This window comes from Salvelinus alpinus, chromosome 15 (assembly GCF_045679555.1).
Source record: "Salvelinus alpinus chromosome 15, SLU_Salpinus.1, whole genome shotgun sequence".
NCBI classification, from domain to species: domain Eukaryota; kingdom Metazoa; phylum Chordata; class Actinopteri; order Salmoniformes; family Salmonidae; genus Salvelinus; species Salvelinus alpinus.
The window spans coordinates 37208642-37231089 of NC_092100.1; the positions used below are offsets into that span (position 1 = coordinate 37208642).

General features: G+C 43.6%; 1 protein-coding gene across 1 annotated transcript in view; it reads left to right on the forward strand.

Moving 5' to 3' along the window:
* Positions 1-22448, forward strand: part of LOC139539323 (SH3 and multiple ankyrin repeat domains protein 3-like) — a 120629-nt gene that overhangs the window by 26914 nt on the left and 71267 nt on the right. The window contains exon 9 of the mRNA XM_071342149.1: positions 13199-13380. Within this exon, the coding sequence (XP_071198250.1) occupies positions 13199-13380 (182 nt within the window). The remainder of the gene's footprint in view (positions 1-13198; positions 13381-22448) is intronic.

Sequence of the window (22448 nt, forward strand, 5' to 3'; positions counted from 1 at the left end):
CAACTCATGACGTTACTATTCTGCATGAATCTGCAGGTAGCTAACCAACCAGGTTCAATTTTAGCTAGCTAACTTTATGTTTCAACTAGCAAAGTAAATGGCTCTGAGATACAAATAATAAGATCATACCAGCAAGCCAGCCAGCTAACATTAGCAAGCTAGCTAACAGTACACTTTAACTTGAAATGAAAATGACTTTGTCAAAATTAGAAATGCGTAATATCTGAAAATGTAGCTAGCTAGGCTATCTTACCCATATACAGTACATGGAATGGACGCTTCTCCCTGTCACAGATGCCATGGTTTCCCTTAGATTGAAGATGTAATCCAGAGACTGGTGTTTTCTCCATCTCCTTATGTAACAGTTTAGCTTCCGTCCCTCTCCTCGCCCCTATCTGGGCTCGAACCAACCTCTGCACACATAGACAACAGCCACCCTTGAAGCATCGTTACCCATCGCTCCACAAAAGCCGCGGCCCTTGCAGAGCAAGGGGAACAACTACTTCAAGGTCTCAGAGCGAGTGACATCACTGATTGAAACGCTATTAGCGCGCACCCCGCTAACTAGCTAGCAATTTCACATCGGTTACACTTAGCTATCATACTCTAATTCCACTGATTTCAAAACTCGGTCCTCCAGAAAGTGAAGATCTACAACGCAATATATATATATATATATATTTTAAAGCCGTGTTAGACAGGATTACCTAGACATAATGACCAGCTCAAATAGACAGAAGCGTGCAATATGGCAGGCCAATCCAAACTCATCTCTCGGCATGTGCAGCCCACTCATTATCTCAGCCAATTATGGCTAACGGGAAGGTTGCTGGCCCTTTTTCTGTGGCTAAACCAACTAGGCTCATAATTTAACAATTGTATTTGTATTTACAGATGGCATACAATATTATTATGATGGCACATGAAAGTTCACATGTTCCAGAAAGCATTTCTGCAAAAAAAAACTCATTTTGATCAAACATTTAAAAGTTTTAGTTCAAATGGCTCTTTTGTGAGGTAGTGACACGTGACATATGCCTAGTTTCCTGAAATGAGTCACAAATGTCCAACGCCCAAATAATTTTACCTGTTCAGGTGCCAAAAATGACTGTGCTTCTACACATGAAGGTGACATATCTGAGCATACATTTGCACCACATTCAGAAGTAGGCTACAAGGCACGGAAAGGCAAACGTCATATTTAAGTTGCTATTTCCAAAGCACATCTCTGCTATTTCTGTTTTTAAAAATGCCGCATAACAAATCCAGAGCTCCAATAACATGTTTTCTGTGAAGATGCAAATGTAGGTGAATATTTGCCAAAATGATATTTTATTTATTTAACAGAAAATAAAAGTTGCACACTCTCAATACCTGTCAGAGTCGAGTGTATAGGTGGCAGGGAAGTCAGGCGCAGGAGAATCAAACTGAGTGTAATGGAGTTATTTAATAACAATGAACGAAGCATACTCCAAACACAAAAAATTTAACAAAATAACAAAAATGGGTACGAGGACCCGTCGCGCACCAATACAAAAATATATACAACACTGAAATACAAACAATCTCTCACAAAGACATGAGGGGAAACAGAGGGTTAAATGCACAACAGGTAATGAAAGGGATTGAAACCAGGTGTGTAGGAAGACAAGACAAAACCAATGGAAAATGAAACATGGATCAATGATGGCTAGAAGACCGGTGACGCCGACCGCCGAGCACCGCCCGAACAAGGAGAGGCTTCGACTTCGGCAGAAGTCGTGACAATACCCCTGCCTGCTCTGTTTGTTATGGACAATGGATGCAGATTGGGTCGTCAGCAGTGGTCCCTCACAGTCCACCCCAACATGGTGATAGTGTTCGTTTGTGATCCACTCCAAACTGTCAATGCATAAATCATGAATCAAAATTGTGTTGATATTGTAAGAAAATATTGTAATTTCACATAACCGTACCATGTGATTCTATTTACTACAATAAATAAAACATCTCAAATGACCGTTAAAGCTGCAATATTTAACTTTTTGGGCAACCTGGACAAATTCACATAGAAATGTGAGTTATGCATCGGTCATTCTCATTGAAAGCAAGTCTAAGAAGCGGTAGATCGGTTTACAATATACAATATTTTGTGTTATTGAAAATATATTTCACAGCGGTTTAGATGGTACAATGATTCTCCACACTATTGCTTGCTTGTTTTGTCACAAACAAAAATTTCGCAAACTATTAGAATTTTAGCAACCAGGAAATAGCAGAGCAATTTCTGCATATTGCATCTTTAACTTCTTTGAAGCATTTTCTCAAGAGCGTCTCACTTCTTTGTTTCTCCTTTTGTCAATTCGACCACACACTGTTGACACATTCATTTGTGGCGCCCAAATTAAAAAAAGACATTTGGAATTCAACAGCAGAAAATACATTATTCTTGTTGCTAGGCTACCAGTTACTGTGCTTTTAGCTTGTGGTTTGGCACACCTATATCCAGAGGGAATTCAAAAAATTATAGCTAGTGTCTGAAAGAATGATATGAACTTAATATTTGTCAAATTATGAAAGATGTCCTCAAAACTCAAATAAGAATCATGAATTGCGATTATTTAGCATATCAAAAAACATGTCAAGATCCTGATATGGTCCTGATATGGAGCATATGCATTGTACGTGCTGAGATAATATACTATTTATGCCAACTGTCAGTCTTTGTCATCCAATAGAGAAAATAACATGTCCACATAGTCCTATCTCAGGATATGTAATGAATCAATATCCAGCCATGCCATGTATGATATCCAGAGGGAATCCAAAAATGATCTGTGCATAAAATAAAATATGGATTTTGTATTTGCCAAATTATTGACCATGTTCTTAAAACTCAGAAATCCATCATCCTATTTTCAGCATATCAAAAAGCATATCAAGATCCAGATATGGACATCAGCCAAGAGAAGCATATCTGGAATCAATATAGCTTTATATCTTGAATGTGCTGAGAAAACACAGAAATGTGATGTATACAGTCAGTATTTGTCAACATGAAGAGAGAAAATAGGATGTCACATACAGTTGAAGTCGGAAGTTTACATGCACCTTAGCCAAATACATTTAAACTCAGTTTTTCATAATTCCTGACATTTAATTCCAGTAACAAGTCCCTGTCTTGGGTCAGTTAGGATCACCACTTTATTTTAAGAATGTGAAATGTCAGAATGATATTAGAGAGAATGATTTATTTCAGCTTTTATTTCTTTCATCACATTCCCAGTGGGTCAGAAGTTTACATACACTCAATTAGTATTTGGTAGAATTGCCTTTAAATTGTTTAACTTGGCTCAAATGTTTCGGGTAGCCTTCCACAAGCTTCCCAGAATAAGTTGGGTGAATTTTGTCCCATTCCATCTGACAGAGCTGGTGTAACTGATTCAGGGTTGTAGGCCTCCTTGCTCGCACACGCTTTTTCAGTTCTTTCCACAAATGTTCTATAGGATTCAGGTCAGGGCTTTGTGATGGCCACTCCAATACCTTGACTTTGCTGTCCTTAAGCCATTTTGCCACAACTTTGGAAGTATGCTTGGGGTCATTGTCCATTTGGAAGACCCATTTGCGACCAAGCTTTAACTTCCTGACTGATGTCTTGAGATGTTGCTACAATATATCCACATACTTTTCCATCCCCATGATGCCATGTATTTTGTGAAGTGCACCAGTCCCTCCTGCAGCAAAGCACCCCCACAACATGATGCTGCCACCCCCGTGCTTCACGGTTGGGATGGTGTTCTTCGGCTTGCAAGACTCCCACTTTTTCCTTCAAACATAACAATGGTCATTATGGCCAAACAGTTCTATTTTTGTTTCATCAGACCAGAGGACATTTCTCCAAAAGGTACAATCTTTGTCCCCATGTGCAGTTGCCGTAGTCTGGCTTTTTTATGGCAGTTTTGGAGCAGTGGCTTCTTCCTTGCTGAGCGGACTTTCAGGTTATGTCGATATAGGACTCATTTTACTGTGGATATAGATACTTTTGTACCTGTTTCCTCCAGCATCTTCACATGGTCCTTTGCTGTTGTTCTGGGATTGATTTGAACTTTTCGCACCAAAGTACGTTTATATCTAGGAGACAGAATGAGTCTCCTTCCTGAGCGGTATGACAGCTGCGTGGTCCCATGGTGTTTATACTTGCGTACTATTGTTTGTACAGATGAACGTGGTACCTTCAGGCATTTGGAAATTACTCCCAAGGATGAACCAGACTTGTGGAGGTCTACAAATTTTTTTCGGATGTATTGGCTGATTTCTTTTGATTTTCCCATGATGTCAAGCAAGTAGGCACTGTGTTTGAAGGTAGTTCTTGAAATACATCCACAGGTACACCTCCAAATGACTCAAATGATGTCAATTAGCCTATCAGAGGCTTCTAAAGCCATGACATAATTTTCTGGAATTTTCCAAGCTTTTTAAAGGCACAGTCAACTTAGTGTATGTAAACAGTGAATTATAAGTGAAAGTGAATTATAAGTGAAATAATCTGTCTGTAAACAATTGTTGGAGAAATTACTTGTGTCATGCACAAAGTAGATGTCCTAACCGACTTGCCAAAAATATAGTTTGCTAACAAGAAATTTGCGGAGTGGTTGAGAGTTTTAATTACAGTAAAGTTTTCTTTACTGACCATAATATTCTCGTCTGACCGCTTGCATGATGACGAGTTTCTCACACGACTGGCCTATCTGGGTGATGTTTTTTCTCACCTGAATGATCTGAATCTAGGATTACAGGGACTCTCCGCAACTATATTCAATTTGCTGAACAAAATTGAGGCTATGATTAAGAAGTTGGAGCTCTTCTCTGTCTGCATTAACAAGGACAACACACAGGTCTTTTCGTCATTGTATGATTTTTTTGTGCGCAAATTAACTCAAGCTTACGGACAATGTCAAATGTGATATAGCGAAGGACCTGAGTGAGCTGGGTGTGCAATTACGCAGGTACTTTCCCGAAATGGATGACACAAACAACTGGATTCGTTATCCCTTTCATTCCCTGCCTCCAGTCCACTTACCGATATCTGAACAAGAGACCCTCATCGTAATTGCAACAAGCGGTTCTGTGAAAATGTTATTTAATCAGAAGTCACTGATATATTTCTGGATTGGGCTGCGCTCAGAGTAGCCTGCATTGGCAAATCGCGCTGTTAAAACACTGATGCCCTTTGCAACCATGTACCTATGTGAGAGTGGATTCTCGGCCCTCACTACCATGAAAACTTAATACAGGCACAGACTGTGTGTGGAAAATGACTGAGACTCTCCCCAATACAACCCAACATTGGTGCATCCTTTCAAGCATACTCTTCTCATTAACCTGCGGTGAGTTATTTACAATTTTTGATTAACAAATAAGGTTTTATATGTAAGATGGTTAAATAAAGAGCAAAATTATTCATTATTATTATATTATTATTTGTGCCCTGGTCCTATAAGAGCTCTTTGTCAATTCCCACGAGCCGGGTTGTGACAAACTCACACTCATTCTTATGTTTAATAAATGTATTGTATAGTGTGTGTGTGGCAGGCAAAAAATGGCATTTGAGAGTGTGCTGACCCTGGTGCTACAAGGGGTACGCAGCTGGAGGTTGACTGTTTGAAGGGATACAGGACTATAAAACATTTGGGAACCACTGTTCTAGAATATGTAAAAGTGTCATGTAAACATATTCCCTGATATGGACCCTTTTCGCCCGGTGTGAATCCAGCGTGGAGAATCCACATCAAAGGAGTACATGGCGGAACCAACATCGATCCTTACACAGCATAATCCACATCATCAAAAGGTGACAGTTCATTGGTCCGTTTGGCTGCTAATCCCCTCGCTTTGTTTGGAACACTGTCTGGCCACACACACACACACACAGACAGACAGACACACCAATGAAATAAATGTTTACCTGACCCTCCCTGACCGCTTGAAAACACTAAACAAGTGATCCCCCCCCCCCCCCCCCCCCATACCCAAAAGAAAATGTAAACATTGTGGATAGCAGAGAACATGCCTAATGCACCATTTACCCTCACTCCTAGGATAGACAATAACATTAGCCAGCAGGTAGTCAGAAGAATGTGGATTCGCATTCCAACGCAGAAGGGGTGAAAAGATTTCCATTATATTATAAGCACTGCATGAATCTATGATCTTATTTGCAGTCTGAGAAAAAATTGCCTTTTATAAATGAATTTCATGCGATACTACATTATTTTACATGATTGGAGACAAGCATAATCATATACAGTACCAGTCGAAAGATTGGACACCTACTCATTCAAGTTTCTTTTTTTTTTCTCACTATATTCTGCATTGTAGAATAATAGTAAAGACATCAAAACTATGAAATAACACATATGGAATCATGTAGTAACCAAAAAAGTGTTAAACATATTAAAATATATTTTAGATTTTAGATTCTTCAAAGTAGCCTTCCTTTGCCTTGATGACAGCTTTGCACACTCTTGGCATTCTCTCAACCAGCTTCACTTGGAATGCTTTTCCAACCGTCTTGAAGGAGTTCCCACATATGCTGAGCACTTGTTGGCTGCTTTTCCTTCACTCTGCGGTCGAACTTATCCCAAACCATCTCAATTGGGTTGAGGTCGGGCGATTGCGGAGGCCAGGTCATCTGATGCAGCACTCCATCCCTCTCTTCCTTGGTCAAATAGCTCTTACACAGCTTGGAGATGTGTAATTTTGTGATTATGGTCTTTTCTCATCGCTGCAACTCCCCAACGGGCTCGGGAGAGGTGAAGGTCGAGTCATGAATCCTCCGAAACATGACCCGCCAAGCCATGCTTCTTAACACTCGCTCGCTGCACCAATGTGCCGGAGGAAACACCGTTCAACTGACGACTGAAGTCAGCCTGCAGGCGCATGGTCCACCACAAGGAGTTGCTAGAGTGCATTGAGCCGAGTAAAGCACCCCCGGCCAAACGCTCCCCTACCTCGGAAGACACTGGGCCAATTGTGCCGGTCACAGCCGGGAGTCCCGGTCACAACTGCGATGCAGTGCCTTAGAATGCTGCGCCACTTGGGAGGCCAAGCAGAATATTTGAATACCACAAATGAGCATGACAATGAATGAGCTCATGCTGCAGCACCAGAGCGGTTTGGATATCTATACAGGCTATTGTTAAAAAAGAGGATAGTCTAAGTTTGGTACAGTGCTAAAGTTGTCTATCAACTGTAAAAATTTAGCTCAACAGAAGCAGTTACAACTGAAGTATTTGATCATCAATGAATTCGAGAAAAAGCCATTTGTTTTTTAACATAGGAGCCCCATATCATCAGGTAGGCCTAAATGCACTTGTAACTTGTTTTCATTCGGAAACTATCATTTTCTAATTTATTCAATGTATTCCATGATACTTTTGTTACAAAATAGATTTGTGTTGTCTGTGATTAGGGCATGGGAATAGAAGAGCATCTGCTAGGCTAAATTAACAAACTAGGCAAGTATAGCTCAACACATGGTCCTCAAACCAAAGACTGGCCAAACCCGTGTTTCTAAAAGTGAATTCAAAGGCACTGTATAGCCTAATGACTGTACAGCCTAATAGGGCATTTTTCATGTCTTTACTTTTTAATTCTAAGTCATAATTTTTTAAATGTAATTTTATACAGCCTATTTTATACAGTTTCCCCAAGGATCAAAGTATTTTGTGGTTGTTAGATTGGATACTTTAGAGTACCATTCGGAAATGTTCTCATAGAATAGATGTTTTGGCGTTTGTCTGTATTCTCATCCTAGGTTTACGTAATTTCTAGCTGCAGTAATTATATGTCTAAGATTTACTCTTATTCTGTAGGGATCAATAGCCTCAGAGTTTAACCATTTCCAGCCATGTAGCCAATGCTCCACGTGGTATAGTATTGTCCTTTGGTAGAGTTGTAGTTTAAACTACTTCACACACCAGCGTCACCCGGCATGTTTTGGTCTTAGAAATTCAAACATTTGCAACCTTAGCTTACACCGGGGTTTGCGTGGTCTGGTGTGAATGAAAAACATTTATAAACTACCTAATTTTGCTGGACCCCAGGAAGAGTCCCTGCTGCCTTGGTAATCCGTCTAGCCCTGCAGCCTTGTGAATGTTGACCTGTTTAAAGGACTTACTCACATTGGTTATGAAGAGCGTGATCACACAGTCGTCCGGGATTTCTTATAAGTGTCTGGGTTAGAGTCCCGCTCCCTGAAAGTGGCAGTTCTACCCTTTAGCTCAGTGCGAATTATGCCTGTAATCCATGGCTTCTGGTTGGGGTATGTACTTACGGTCACTGTAGGGACGACATTATCAATGCACTTATTGATGAAGCCAGTAGCTGATGTGGTGTAATCCTCAATGCTATCGGAAGAATCCCGGAACATTTTCCAGTCTGTGCTAGCAAAACAGTCCTGTTTCTTAGCATCTGTGTCATCTGACCACTTCTGTATTGAGCAAGTCACTGGTACTTCCTCTTTTAGTTTTTGTTTGTTAGCAGGAATCAGGAGGATAGAGTCATGGCCAGGTTTGCCAAATGGAGGGTGAGGGAGAGCTTTGTACATGTCTTTGTGTCTGGCGTAAAGGTGGTCTAGAGTTTTGTTTCCTCTGGTTGCACATGTACAGTAACATGCTGGTAGAAATTAAATTCCCTGAGCACCATGAGCACCGCCTCTGGTTGAGCATTTTCTTGCTTGCTAATGGCCTTATACAGCTTGTTGAGTGCTGTCTTAGTGCCAGCATCGGTTTGTGGTGGTAAATAGACAGCTTTGGAAAAATATAGATGAAAACTCTCTTGGTAAATAGTGTGGTCTGCAGCTTATCAAGAGATACTCTACCTCAGGCGAGCAAAACCTTGAAACTTCCTTAATATTAGATTTTACAAATAAACACAGACTGCCACCCCTTGTCTTACCGGAGGCAGCTGGTCTATCTTGCCGATGCAGCGTAAACCCCGCCAGCTGTATGTTATCCATGTCGTCGTTAAGACACGACTCTGTGAAACATAAGATATTACAGATTTTAATGTCCAGTTGGTAGGATATTCTTGATTGGAGCTCATCCAGTTTATTATCCAATGATTGCACGTTGGCTAATAGGACGAATGGAAGAGGCAGGTTACCCACTCGCCGTCAGATTCTTACAAGGAACCCCCAACCTACATCCCCTATATCTCCCTCTCTTCTTCATGTGAATGATGGGGATTTGGGGAATCTTCGTCCAGTACGAGGTGAGTAATCGCTGTTTTTCGGTCATAAGAGACGGGAGCAGAAACAGCAGCCATCACCTCCGGCGCCATTCTATCAATGGCACCGTTAGTTAGTTTTGATTCAGTATGTTGCATTGAAAGTGGCTAATGTTGCGTTGATTCGATTACAATTACCACAGTAAAGGAAAACGTTGACAGCAATAGCTAACATGGAAAACTAGAAAGTTGAGTGATGTTCAATCTCGTGCTTCTCTGCATGTGCTGATATTTCTTCTGCATGGCAGTCCCGGGGAAGTGCACGCCACTAATGCACACAGCTTAGCGGGAACATTGGTGCCAACTGTAAAGTTTGGTGGAGGGGCTGGTTAACATGTTTCGGGCTAGGCCCCTTAGTTACGGTGAAGGGAAATCTTAATGCTACAGCATACAATGGCATTCTAGACGATTCTGTGCTTCCAACATTGTGCCAACAATTTGGGGAAGGCCATTTCCAGTTTCAGCATAAAAATGACCCCGTGCAAAAAGCGAAATGGTTTGTCGAGATCTGTGTGGAACAACTTGACTGGCCTGCACAGAGCCCTGATCTCAACCCCATCGAACACCTTTGGGATGAATTGGAATGCCGACTGCGAGCTAGGCCTAATTGCCCAACATCAGTGCCCGACCTCACTAACGCTCTTGTTGCTGAATGGAAGCAAGTTCCCGCAGCAATGTTCCAACATCAAGAATGGAAAGCCTTCCCAGAAGAGTGGAGGCTGTTATAGCAGCAAAGGGGGGTCCAACTCCATATTAATGCCCATGATTTTGGAATGAGATGTTCGACGAGCATGTAGTGTATTTTCTCTTTTCTGGTATAGACAGTTACCACGGTTACAGAAGCAGTGTCCTAGAAAACACACACACGCGCACACACTGAGAGGGGGCCATTGTGGCATTATAAACACAGTTCATTAAAGGGGAGGAAGAGAGATCAATCTGGAGTGTACAGAGACACATACACACACCAGCACCATCCTCCTCCAGCCCACCTGCAAGGAGCAATCAGGGCATCTGCCACCACAGAGGTCAGACCATCTAACATACCATTACAGCTCTGTCTGTCTGTCTGTCTGTCTGTCTGTCTGTCTGTCTGTCTGTCTGTCTGTCTGTCTGTCTGTCTGTCTGTCTGTCTGTCTGTCTGTCTGTCTGTCTGTCTGTCTGTCTGTCTGTCTGTCTGTCTGTCTGTCTGTCTGTCTGTCTGTCTGTCTGTCTGTCTGTCTGTCTGTCTGTCTGTCTGTCTGTCTGTCTGTCTGTCTGTCTGTCTGTCTGTCTGTCTGTCTGTCTGTCTGTCTGTCTGTCTGTCTGTCTGTCTGTCTGTCTGTCTGTCTGTCTGTCTGTCTGTCTGTCTGTCTGTCTGTCTGTCTGTCTGTCTGTCTGTCTGTCTGTCTGTCTGTCTGTCTGTCTGTCTGTCTGTCTGTCTGTCTGTCTGTCTGTCTGTCTGTCTGTCTGTCTGTCTGTCTGTCTGTCTGTCTGTCTGTCTGTCTGTCTGTCTGTCTGTCTGTCTGTCTGTCTGTCTGTCTGTCTGTCTGTCTGTCTGTCTGTCTGTCTGTCTGTCTGTCTGTCTGTCTGTCTGTCTGTCTGTCTGTCTGTCTGTCTGTCTGTCTGTCTGTCTGTCTGTCTGTCTGTCTGTCTGTCTGTGTGTGTGTGTGTGTGTGTGTGTGTGTGTTGCATGTATGGATGTTCCAGACCAGCTTGTAGCAACATTGAGACATGTAGTTTTATTACCTGTTATAAAACTGATGGCAGTAGTAAATTAATGTGAATGTATGTACAGAATTATGTGATTCAGGATTTGCATCCACTAACGCTGCATTAATTGAAGCTGAATTAGTTTAGCTTTAGGCTTAATTATGTATTGTAAACCAACTTAAAGCAGAATCTCTATTTCCTTGTTTACCCTATTCTGTCCTCTTTTAGCCTCATATCTCTCTCTTCATCTCATTCTGCCTGTATCCCTGTCTCTCCTGCCCACTCTAGCTGCTCCTTTCATCTCTCTTTCCCCTCGCTCTTCCTCCCCTTTTATCCCCCCCCCTCTCTCCTCCTTCCTCCATCCATCTCTCTGCTCTCCTCTCTCGCTCCCTCGCTCCACCCTTCCATCCCTCACTCCCTCCCTCTCTGTGTTGTGTTCAGCTTGCGGAGGGTGGAGTGTCCTGGGCTCAAACATTAACATGCGGCAGGCAGCCATCCCAGCCTCTTTCCTCCTTTCCTGTTGAGAAAGCGATAAACAGAATCAGGAAGGGAGGGGGAAAGATGGAGAGAGGAGAATGAATGAATGAAATAAGGGTTACGAGTGATTGATACGGCACAGAGACAGAGAGGGAGGGAGAGAGAGACAGGGAGAGAGGAGAGAGGGAAGGGGTAGATAGAGAATGAGAGGTGTACTCACAGACACACTTGACGTGATACCCATAATGTACACACACACGTAAACACAGACACACATACATTAACACACAGAGGCAATGTAAAAACACATTGATATTTGAATCACTGTATAGTATCCATGATTTTGCAGGAACAAAGAGAGAACAGAGAGAAGGGGAGAGGGATGGAGGAAGTAAGAAGAAAAGCAGCTGTTAGAAGGATGGGAGGGTGAGTGTTGAGGACACAGACAAACAGGCAGCAGTGTGATCCACACACACACACACAAAGCTGCAGCAGTAGTGATGAATGAAGACCAGTAGAAGCTGTGATTCGGCTCTATTAGAATTCACCAGCCACCTCCATCAGAGGAATGGAAGGAATGGAGAAAGAGAGAGAGAGAGAGAGATGGAGGCAGAAAGGGGGAAAAAGAGAAAATGATTCAAGGCGAAGAGGAGGTGGAGTGCCAGCGACAATTAAGCCAAATGGGCCGGTGCTTCATTCCTGCCCCCCCATCCACACACCAACCTGTCCCGAGTAGCAGTGGCACATGCACACACGCAGGCAGACAGGCAGGAGGAGATCAATGGTGCCCCGGGGTGTGTGTGTGTGTGTGTGTGTGTGTTTGTGTGTGTGTATATGTCGGTTCAGTGTGTTTGCGACATGGTGTCGCTGGCGTATGTTGTGCTAGCAGAGATGTAGCGTTAGCAGCAGCGGAGGGGGCAGCCTGCTTGTGTGTGTGTGTCTGGGAGAGTATGTGTGTTGGATAGAATGCTCGGAGAGAGCTGTGTGTGCGTGAGTGTGTGTGAGTCGTCAGAGGGGAGGGGAGCCTCCAAGCGCAGTAGCGGTAACAGCAGCAGGGCTAGCAGCAGCATCGTCGCCAGTGTGTGTGTGAGTGTGTGTGAGTGGGCGTGTGTGTGTGAGGGGTGGAGGGGAGCGGAGAGGGACTCCCAGGAGAAGGAGTCTTGGTCGGGGTGTAGAGCCAGCCTCTCTCCCTCTCCTCCACAGCAGGACCTGGACCTCCAGAGCCAGGGGACTAGGTGGGATCTGGAGCCCAGCCTGGAGCACTGGAAGCTGGGGAGCTCTTTCCCCCTCTCTGGAGAGCTGTTCGGTGGGAGCGGGAGCTCAGGATATGTGTGACTCAGGGGGACTGCCAGACGGATCTGAGAGACAGCAACGGGGAAGATTCCGTTACCTCTAACCGTTAACACTACTGCTCCTGTCTTGGAGAGGACGAGGAGGAGAGGAAAAGAGGGGTGGAGGGAGGGGGACAGGGGGATTTTGTGTTTGCTGTAACAGAGGAAGAGGAAGAGACAGAAGGATTTAGAGGAGGAGGGTAGGAAGAGTGATCTCTCGTCCCATGACTTTCCCTCAGGGTTTGCTTTGGGACCGTTGACTGTTGGCCGCTTGGACAGACAGTGGCACTTATCTTACAACCTGTCACTGTGACAACTGTCAGGTTGTTGCTGGGTTACTGTCCCCTTGGCGACCCGACCATGTCGGTGACCACAGGCTTCAGCTACCAGCTGCCTGGCATCACCACGGTAACCTATGTGTTTGTTTACAGCCCGGGCACGGTACAGCGGGACCCCAGCCCCCCCACCCACACCCCCCCTGCCATTACCGGCGCCAGTGGCCCCAAACGGAAACTCTACAGTGCCGTGCCGGGACGCACCTTCATTGTGGTCAAACCGTACACGCCACAGGGCGAGGGAGAGATCCAGCTGAACCGTGGAGAGAGGGTCAAAGGTTAGTACACTTTGACTGTTCTTAAAGTGGTTTGACCTCTTTTGCCAGGTATATTATGAAACTCGACAGGTCTCAGATTTGAGAAGGAATCTAGAAAGATGTAAATTACATATCTCATTCTAGGAAACCAGGAAACCACTAGGAAACCAGAAACTTGCCTTGGGATCACAAACTTTTATTCCGTCTATAGAATATGATAACTATGTGCTGAGTAAGTCTGGGTCTAGTCTGTAGTCTCAGGCAAGATCAGCCATCACAAGAGTGTGTCACTCTTGTCACAGGTGTAAATGGATGTGACAGAAGGTGTGTTTAACAGTAGAGGCAGAAGGTGTGTTTAACAGTAGAGGCAGTACAACATTAAAAGGATGGGTTATGCATACATTATGCAGTACAGTATATAGATAAAGGACACTCCACTGTTTTCGTTCCATTCATGCCTCTGTAATGTCACTTCAACACTGGAAAGTGGTACATTTCTCATCTAATGCATCTGAAGTGTCAAAGTCAGTCTGACATGAACAATGTTTCTCTGTTTTAGTGCGACTTCACCAGCATTGTCATGGGTTGAATCCTAACTAACGTGTGATGTCTACGCATAAATACCGTAATGATTTTGAGTTATGTGTTACGTGTGCATATCTCAAGCTATGATTCAGCCTTACAGGATGTCTATATATTCTGACTCATAATCCTAATGGTGCTGTGGTTACGGTGTCATGTGTGTGTCTTCTGTTCTCCATCCATGCCTCACTCCAGACTACGACTCTAATGACCTAGAAGGTAAAACGCTACAACATTCTTCAACATGACTGTCAGCCCGTCTCTCTCTCTCCCAATCACCTCTATATTCAAACCCACCCCTCTCCTTCCCCAGACAACTCTAGTGCTTGGTTGTTGGTTGAGGAGGGAGTGTGTGTATTCTACATGAGTTGCTGCCTATGTAAGTGCATGGTCCTCTATTGCCCAATCCCAAATTTACGCCTACCCCTTATGCACATTTGATAGGATTTGAGATAGGTGGAGGTAATATGGTAACAGCCCCACTGAATGTGTCACCATATTGCTTATGTAGCAGATGAAGATCTGTGAAACTCACTCCTCAGCCTGAAGTGTCTGCGCTGCCGAATAGCTAGCGACTGGGTATAATGTTTCAGGAGGGCAGTCACGTGTGTTTGCGAGGCAGAGGTCCTGGGTTTGAGCCTTGGTGTGAGATGATTCAGGAGGAAGCGGTACATGCTAAGCAAGCAGTGCAATGTCCTTTTACACTTACACATCTCAAAGCCTGACAGATCTCAACAAGTGCATAGGGGTTAGGGGTTCAATAAAGTTTGGGCAAGAGCGTAACTCACTTCGTACTTCCTCTTCAGAGTGATTCTTCTTCCTGTGTGCGACGTAGTTTATCTTCCCTCTTCTACGCATGCCTACAGGATGAAATGTTTGTCACTGCTTTTACTCTCCTACAGGCTCTTAGACACATACACCTCTCCCCGACAGGCACAGATACCACACTTACCCCTTTGCTATATGGTCTGATACACTCCCACCCTTAGACTGTGTGTGTGTGTGTGTGTGTGTGTGTGTGTGTGTGTGTGTGTGTGTGTGTGTGTGTGTGTGTGTGTGTGTGTGTGTGTGTGTGTGTGTGTGTGTGTGTGTGTGTGTGATGAAAAGTGTTGTTGTTTATGATACCTAAGCAGATGTTGTGCCAAACAACTGCGTCGTGAGTCATGACTATGAATAGAGGAACTCAGTGACCCAGTCTGATATGAGAACTGATATGTATAACGTTGACACAGATGTTATCACCCACAGAACTTTCCATTTCAGAGGAAAGAACACACACACACACACCCACACACAATGTTATGCATTTTTCCTCTTTTACCATGCATTGTTCAAAGTTATTCACATAACCACAAACGTCAGAAATAATAGTGTATATTGTGTCTAAAACATAGTGTTCCATGGCGGTACTATGGTGTCCATGTCAATGCAACACCAGTCCTACCGTGGCAAGGCTATGTGAAACTTTCATGCCAGTGGACACTATGGTGAATACTGCAGGTGTGAATGAGAAACATGACGATATACGTGGCATATGCTCTCACTTATGATTACAGTCCTGTGGCTCATGCTAGAATTGAACCTACAGCGGTGGATTTGCCAGCACCACACTCAAGCCAACCGAGTCATCTGGCAGTGTTGTATAATACTGACCAACATGACTAACTGTACTTTCCACTTCCCTGTCCACTGTAGTTCATGGGTATAAGCTGTATCGAATGCCAATTAGAAGGCAAAAATATTTTTTCCACTCTTCAGTTTTGCTAGTTCCCAGCTGGTCTTGTTGTTGCTAGCCTGCAGTGACCAGTCCGCCTCACAGTGCATAGAGGGGGGTTGGGACTGGGAGAGGCCGTCTCTGTGGATGGATGATCTCCACTTTGATACATAATACATTCCATCTCATCTGCATTCATGAATGGATGAGTTGCTAATAGTTACAGGCCTCATTTACACTGGGGGACGAGAGGAGGTAAGGAGAGGAAGGAGAAAAGAGCAAGAGATTAAGCTTCTCTACCGTGCCATATTCTTGGGGAGAAAAACTTTGACAGAAGCCAGAGCACATGGCCAGTTTAGATGTGACGGTATGCCATGAAAGGAGAATCTCCCCCCCCCCCCACGGTTGCCTTCTACCTTTTACAATGAGAAGGTAGTAAGAGTACTATACACTTTCAACATCAACGCCCTACTTCAACAAGCTTTATCTGTAAGAGCCTGGTTTTGTAGGATGGTGTCCCTGACATACTTTGTTGTTGAACCTCCATTAACTCAGTCACATCTCTTCTCCCTTGTGTTATACCCATATTCTTCTCTTGTCACTTTTCCATCCCTTTATCCTGTGACAACAGAGGAACACCTGTATGAGGAACTGAGAGGGGGTGAAACCAGCAGGCCTGCATTCTAACTCTCTTCTCATAGCCTACTGTGTGATTGTTAGCATACTGTAGCTAGCTAGCCTGCACCCTGTGGATTAGTATTGTGGCTAGGCTAACCCAGTCAGGTGTTTGGTGTATAGGTTCAGTTGAGGTGGTATTTTATGTAGTCTTTAGACCAGGGCTGTAATAAAACAGATTGTATGCATTATTGTGGTCTTGTCTTCCTCTCTGTACTGTAGAGAACGGTGTTTTTCAGGGATCAGAAGGTAAACACAGCTGTATAACTCTACAACCCCTGGGATATCTACTGTACAATAGAAACCCTTAGAGACGGTTTCCCAGTCACAGATTAAGCTTATTCCACAACTAGACTTCATCTGTGTCCTGAAAACCGATCCTTAATGTTTAGGCGTAGTGATAGAGGACAGTCATGGTTAGCACTGTGTTGTAGTTGGTGTGTGACCTGTTGTAGTTCTACTGTAATGTTTAAGTATATGAACAGCTTTGTACATCCTTCAGTGAAGTTTGTACATCCTTCAGTGAAGTTTGTACATCCTTCAGTGAAGTTTTTGCATAGTCCGCGATGTCACATTTTCTAGCTTTCATTGTCTGTCTTGGTTTTATTGTCTTTCACCCGTTGTTAGTCTTTTATATGTATTGTATCTTCCCTCTACTCATAATGCTGTGTAGCTGACTCCCAATCTGATGAAGAATAGCTAGGTAAATTCCATTCCTCTCCATAATTTAGTCTACAGAAGGATAGTGACAATAGCCCACTGATGCATAGAGAGTCTATTGTAGCCTTCCTATATGTGTGTGTACCTCCACCACAGTGTGTGTGTGTGTGTGTGTGTGTGTGTGTGTGTGTGTGTGTGTGTGTGTGTGTGTGTGTGTGGGGGGGGGGGGGGGGGGCGGGGCGGGGCGGGGTCCATTGTGTGTGTGTGTCTCGATCCATTGGATATGTTAGTGTTGACAATACCCCAGGGGCCTTCCATTCCCTCCACCTCTCTCTCTCTCTGATGTACTCAGATAGCATCACCAGGATGAACACCTCTCGATAGGCCACTTGCTGTCACTATGGAAACGGACAGAAACACTTCTCCTGAAACGTGGTCAAGCCCTTAGAACACACACTCATTCACACGCACACACACACACACGCACAAACACATGCACTCACCTAGGGCTGTGGCGGTCATGACATTTTGTCAGCTGGGGATTGTCATGCAAATAACTGCTGGTTTCACGGTAACTGACCTTTAATTAACATAAACACGTTTAGTATCTCTTAGCTTCCACACATAGCCTACAAGTCACTGATGCAGACCTTTGGAACATCTACATTTTAAAGTCTAATAAATCCATTTAATATAGCCTGCACCATCACAATAAATAGTAAGAAGAATACAATAGTAAGAAGAATAAAATAGTAAGAAGAATACAATTGAACATAACTGAATAAAATAGAAAGGATTTTTTCCCAAACGATTTTCGAGGGCGCTGCACATGCAGCTATTCTGTGGTGAGCGGATAACAAAGAAACAGGCCCTCCTATATGCTTCATTTAGAGTTATTTATGTAACTTTAGTTGTGATACAAACATTAGGTTATATATTTTTTTTTTTATACATTCTAAAGCTGCATGATTCAACTCTAATGATGATTTGAAAAAAGTGGCATGAAAGGCATGAGCTCTGCTGTTTCTTGTGCAGGCTGCACACACTTCGTCAGTCTCTCATTCACAGTTTGACAAGCGCTTGATAATATTCTTACCCATCAGACTTTTCTCAATTTAATCTTGTCTTTACATATACTAAATAATATGTGTGAAATCAGTTTGGATATAAAATGGGACATTATCATGCTCCTGTCGGAACAGGGGCAGGGGGAAAAAATGCATGTAACCCGTATACACTTAAATAGCGAATGGAGGACACTTTTCACGCGGTTCATTTTCAGGCCAGCCAGGTAGGCTACTCCGGTTGTAAAGCGAAGCAATGTGCTTAATATTAGGAACGTTTAGAAATATGTATAGTAGAGTTAGCCTATAGAAAGCTGATGGGACCCTCCTCTTTTTAATAGAGGCCATCAAAACTCTGTTTTCTCACGCAACTGCATAGCCTATAGAAATCTTGTGCAACATGGGTTTATGGGCTCTCAAGTAGTGTTTGATTAGATTTTTGGATTGCATTCGCGTTAATGTCAGATTGATTAGAGTGCTGAGTACCAGGCTATTATCGAAGCCATTGGCCGTTAACAAGTTTGGTAGGCTACTAATGACCATCAGTGGCATCAGAGCGCAATTTTGGAGAAGCCTAATTACCATGACTCCACGGTCACGTGGAATTTGACTGTGGTCATGACTCGTGACTGCCGGTAATATGGTCCCGTAACAGCCCTACACTCACCTCACATATTGTACCATCTTAACACACATCAAGTACAAACACACACCAACATACCCCATTCCATTACAGGCTATTATGTCTCAACACACACACAAGCACACACACCTCTCGTCTGCATGCCATTGTAAATCTTCCAGACAGCTGTGAAAATCTAACCGGCACAAATAACGTTGAGATTAGACATTCACAAACATGATTAATGGGCTCAGGCCGCGCCCAGTGTGTGTGGAATATTAACATTGCTATGGCCTGTAGAGGATACCTGGAGCACACACACAAGCCAGTAGACACACACACAAGCCGGTAGACACACACACACATACACACAAGCCGGTAGACACACACACACGGACAAAAGACAAAAAAAGGCGTTACTAATGATCTGAAGGGGAATGCAGTGTGATTTAACCATTACTGCAGATATACAATTCCAGGCTCAAACCTTCCACTGGTGCTAATGCTTGGTAAATCTGGACCCTTTATGGCTCAGGGCTTCTCTATCATGTTGGCACAGAGGCCCAAATCTGTGTGTGTGTGTGTGTGTGTGTGGGTGCGGGTGCAGGTGTGTTGTAAGCCTAGGACAGAGTAATGTAATGGGCTCTCAGAGATGCACAATAGATCATTTGAATGCAGCATTGTGACGACACACACACACAGTGTTGTATTCCAATTTTGAGGACACAGATGTAGCTGTTTCTGAGACCAGAATGCATCTGTCTGTAACCAAGCAACAGGTGCTGAACACAACATAGCAAAAGTTAAATTCTCGATTGTCATGAATAACAAAAGCACATTTATCCGTTTTTTAAATCCTGACATAAAAAAAATCACATTTGGATTGTATAACCTCAAAAGTTACTTATAGGCCTACCTCTGCTTTTGACACTGTTGTGAGTGACATTGAATGGCCAGAATACAGTCAGATTGTAGTGGGTAGTGTATGAGTATGTAATCATTTTGAAATTGATCTTCGATCTGAAACCTGTCACATAGAGTTTATGACGGCTACAACATCCACACTTCCTCTCTCACACTAGGAAGCACTTCATCCTGCAATATGAGACCTGAGAAGGGGGTGGTAGGGAGTGCGGATCGTGGAATGTGTGTGTGTGTGTGTGTGTGTGTGTGTGTGTGTGTGTGTGTGTGTGTGTGTGTGTGTGTGTGTGTGTGTGTGTGTGTGTGTGTGTGTGTGTGTGTGTGTGTGTGTGTGTGTGTGTGTGTGTGTGTGTGTGTGTGTGTGTGTGTGTGTGTGTGCCTCTAGAGAAATTACAAAGTGACAGGGTAGAGTGGTCATAGTGACCTGAGGGGATAAAGTTTATTAAGACCTTATTAAGATTCATGTGTGTGTGTGTTGATATCAGTTGGGTCAGTGGCCTGGGGGAAGGACGAGAGTGTCACAGCTGTCCAATCAGAGACGCAGCAGGTAGCAAAAACCCGGCCACGCCCACACCTGCACCCTGCAGACCACACCATCTGCCCCTCTATCACACACACACACACACACACACACACACACACACACACACACACACACACACACACACACAGCTAATAACAAACACAGCAGAACCAGCAGTCAATAATGATTATGAATACAGATCAGGAACTGGAGTGAAAGCTTCCTGACATACAGGATTGCGCCATAACCATTAGGCACAGATTGTGTGTGTGTGTGTGTTTGTACAGTTTGTGTGTGTGTGTGTGTGTGTGTGTGTGGATCCTTGCATTTCACAAGTGAAGTGTTCCACCATGTGTTTTTTCAGAGGGTGTACTCTACCTAGTTTTTTCAGAGGGTGTACTCTACCTAGTTTTTTCAGAGGGTGTACTCTACCTAGTTTTTTCAGAGGGTGTACTCTACCTAGTTTTTTCAGAGGGTGTACTCTACCTAGTTTTTTCAGAGGGTGTATTCTACCTAGTTTTTTCAGAGGGTGTATTCTACCTAGTTTTTTCAGAGGGTGTATTCTACCTAGTTTTTTCAGAGGGTGTACTCTACCTAGTTTTTTCAGAGGGTGTATTCTACCTAGTTTTTTCAGAGGGTGTATTCTACCTAGTTTTTTCAGAGGGTGTACTCTACCTAGTTTTTTCAGAGGGTGTATTCTACCTAGTTTTTTCAGAGGGTGTACTCTACCTAGTTTAAGCCTCAGTGCCTGCATGTGTGTGTATTCATGCCCAGATAGTGAGCCGTATCAAGGAAAGGGGATACCTAGACAGTTGTACAACTGAATGCATTCAACTGAAATGTGTCTTCTGCATTTAACCCAACCCCTCTGAATCAGAGAGGTGCGGGGGGCTGCCTTAATCAACACCTACGGCATCGGCGCCCAGGGAACAGTGGGTTAACTGCCTTGATCAGGGGCAGAACAACAGATTTTTACCTTGTCAGCTCAGGGTTTCGATCCAGCAACCTTTCGGTTACTGGCCCAACGCTCCTACCCGCCGGATGGACACAGTGGGACTGTGAGATCCTGTAGTGTCTCCATATGGTCTTGCCCTGTGTCAGCCCTGCCCTGCCACTGTTACTGTGACACTGTGTATCACTGAGTGTGTGAATGTGTGTTTGAGATGCACACACACACGTCACACGTGCTGATACGATGTATTGTGATTCTCACAATTCTACATGTACTACGATTCGATGCTCCAAACATATTAATCACCATATGTCTGCTGCAGAGGGACAAGATGAAGCCATGAGAACTAGTTTTAATCAGTCATGGTAATAAAAGTAAAGAAAGCTAATTGGCTCACTATTTAAAAATACTGGAGATGTGGTGCAGGTAGAGCTGACTAGCGCAAAAATAATATTGCGATATGTGGTCAAAAATAAAATCATGATATGTAACTGTATCGATTTTTGCCCCATCACTAATATTGACAGTCAATTTCAGTATGTGTGTTTACTGTGGGCAACAGTCTTGCTCATTAAGGTCCTGTATCACAGAGTAAACACCATTAATCAACACCTACTAACAACCACACATGCACACACACATGCACTCACACACACACACAGATCTATGACTGATCAACAAACATTCTGTCAGTGATATTAACGGTCAATATGTAATCACTCAACACTCAATCTCTATCAAACCCTGGTCTTTTAAACCTGATAATATGAAGGGGTTCATTCTTTTTGCCTCTTTTTTTTCCACAGCCAGGCTGTGCAGCAAGAAGGTACACCCACATTGAATGAGCTTGTGAGTGTATTAAGGTGAACGATAGACAGGAAAGGTAGGAGTTATTAGGTAGCCTGCCTGGTCTATTTTTGTCTTCACCTGGGGGCCTATAGAAATGGGGAGAATGAGAAGAAGAAAGAGAATACATTAAATAGAGGGAGAGAATGAAACCCAAAGAGTTTTGCTTATCCCTTCAAGGTTGGGATCCCTCTGAGTCATAGTTGGAGTTTTCCACCCCCACTACTCTCACACCTTAGTCATTAAACAGACGCTCTTGTCCAGAGGGACTTACAGGAGCAATAAAGGTTAAGTGTCTTGCTTAAAGGTTCATTGACATATTTTTCACCTAGTTTGCTCAGGATTTGAACCAGTGGCCTTTTGTTTACTGGCCCAACACTCTTACCCACTAGGCTACCTGCCGGTCCCTTCTTCTGCTCCACCTGCTCTCATTCTATACCTGACTTCGCTGTCATTAATATATATAAAGCTCCCTTTTTCATACACTCTCTCTCTTCCTCGACTGAATCGTCTTATCACTCACTCTCTCT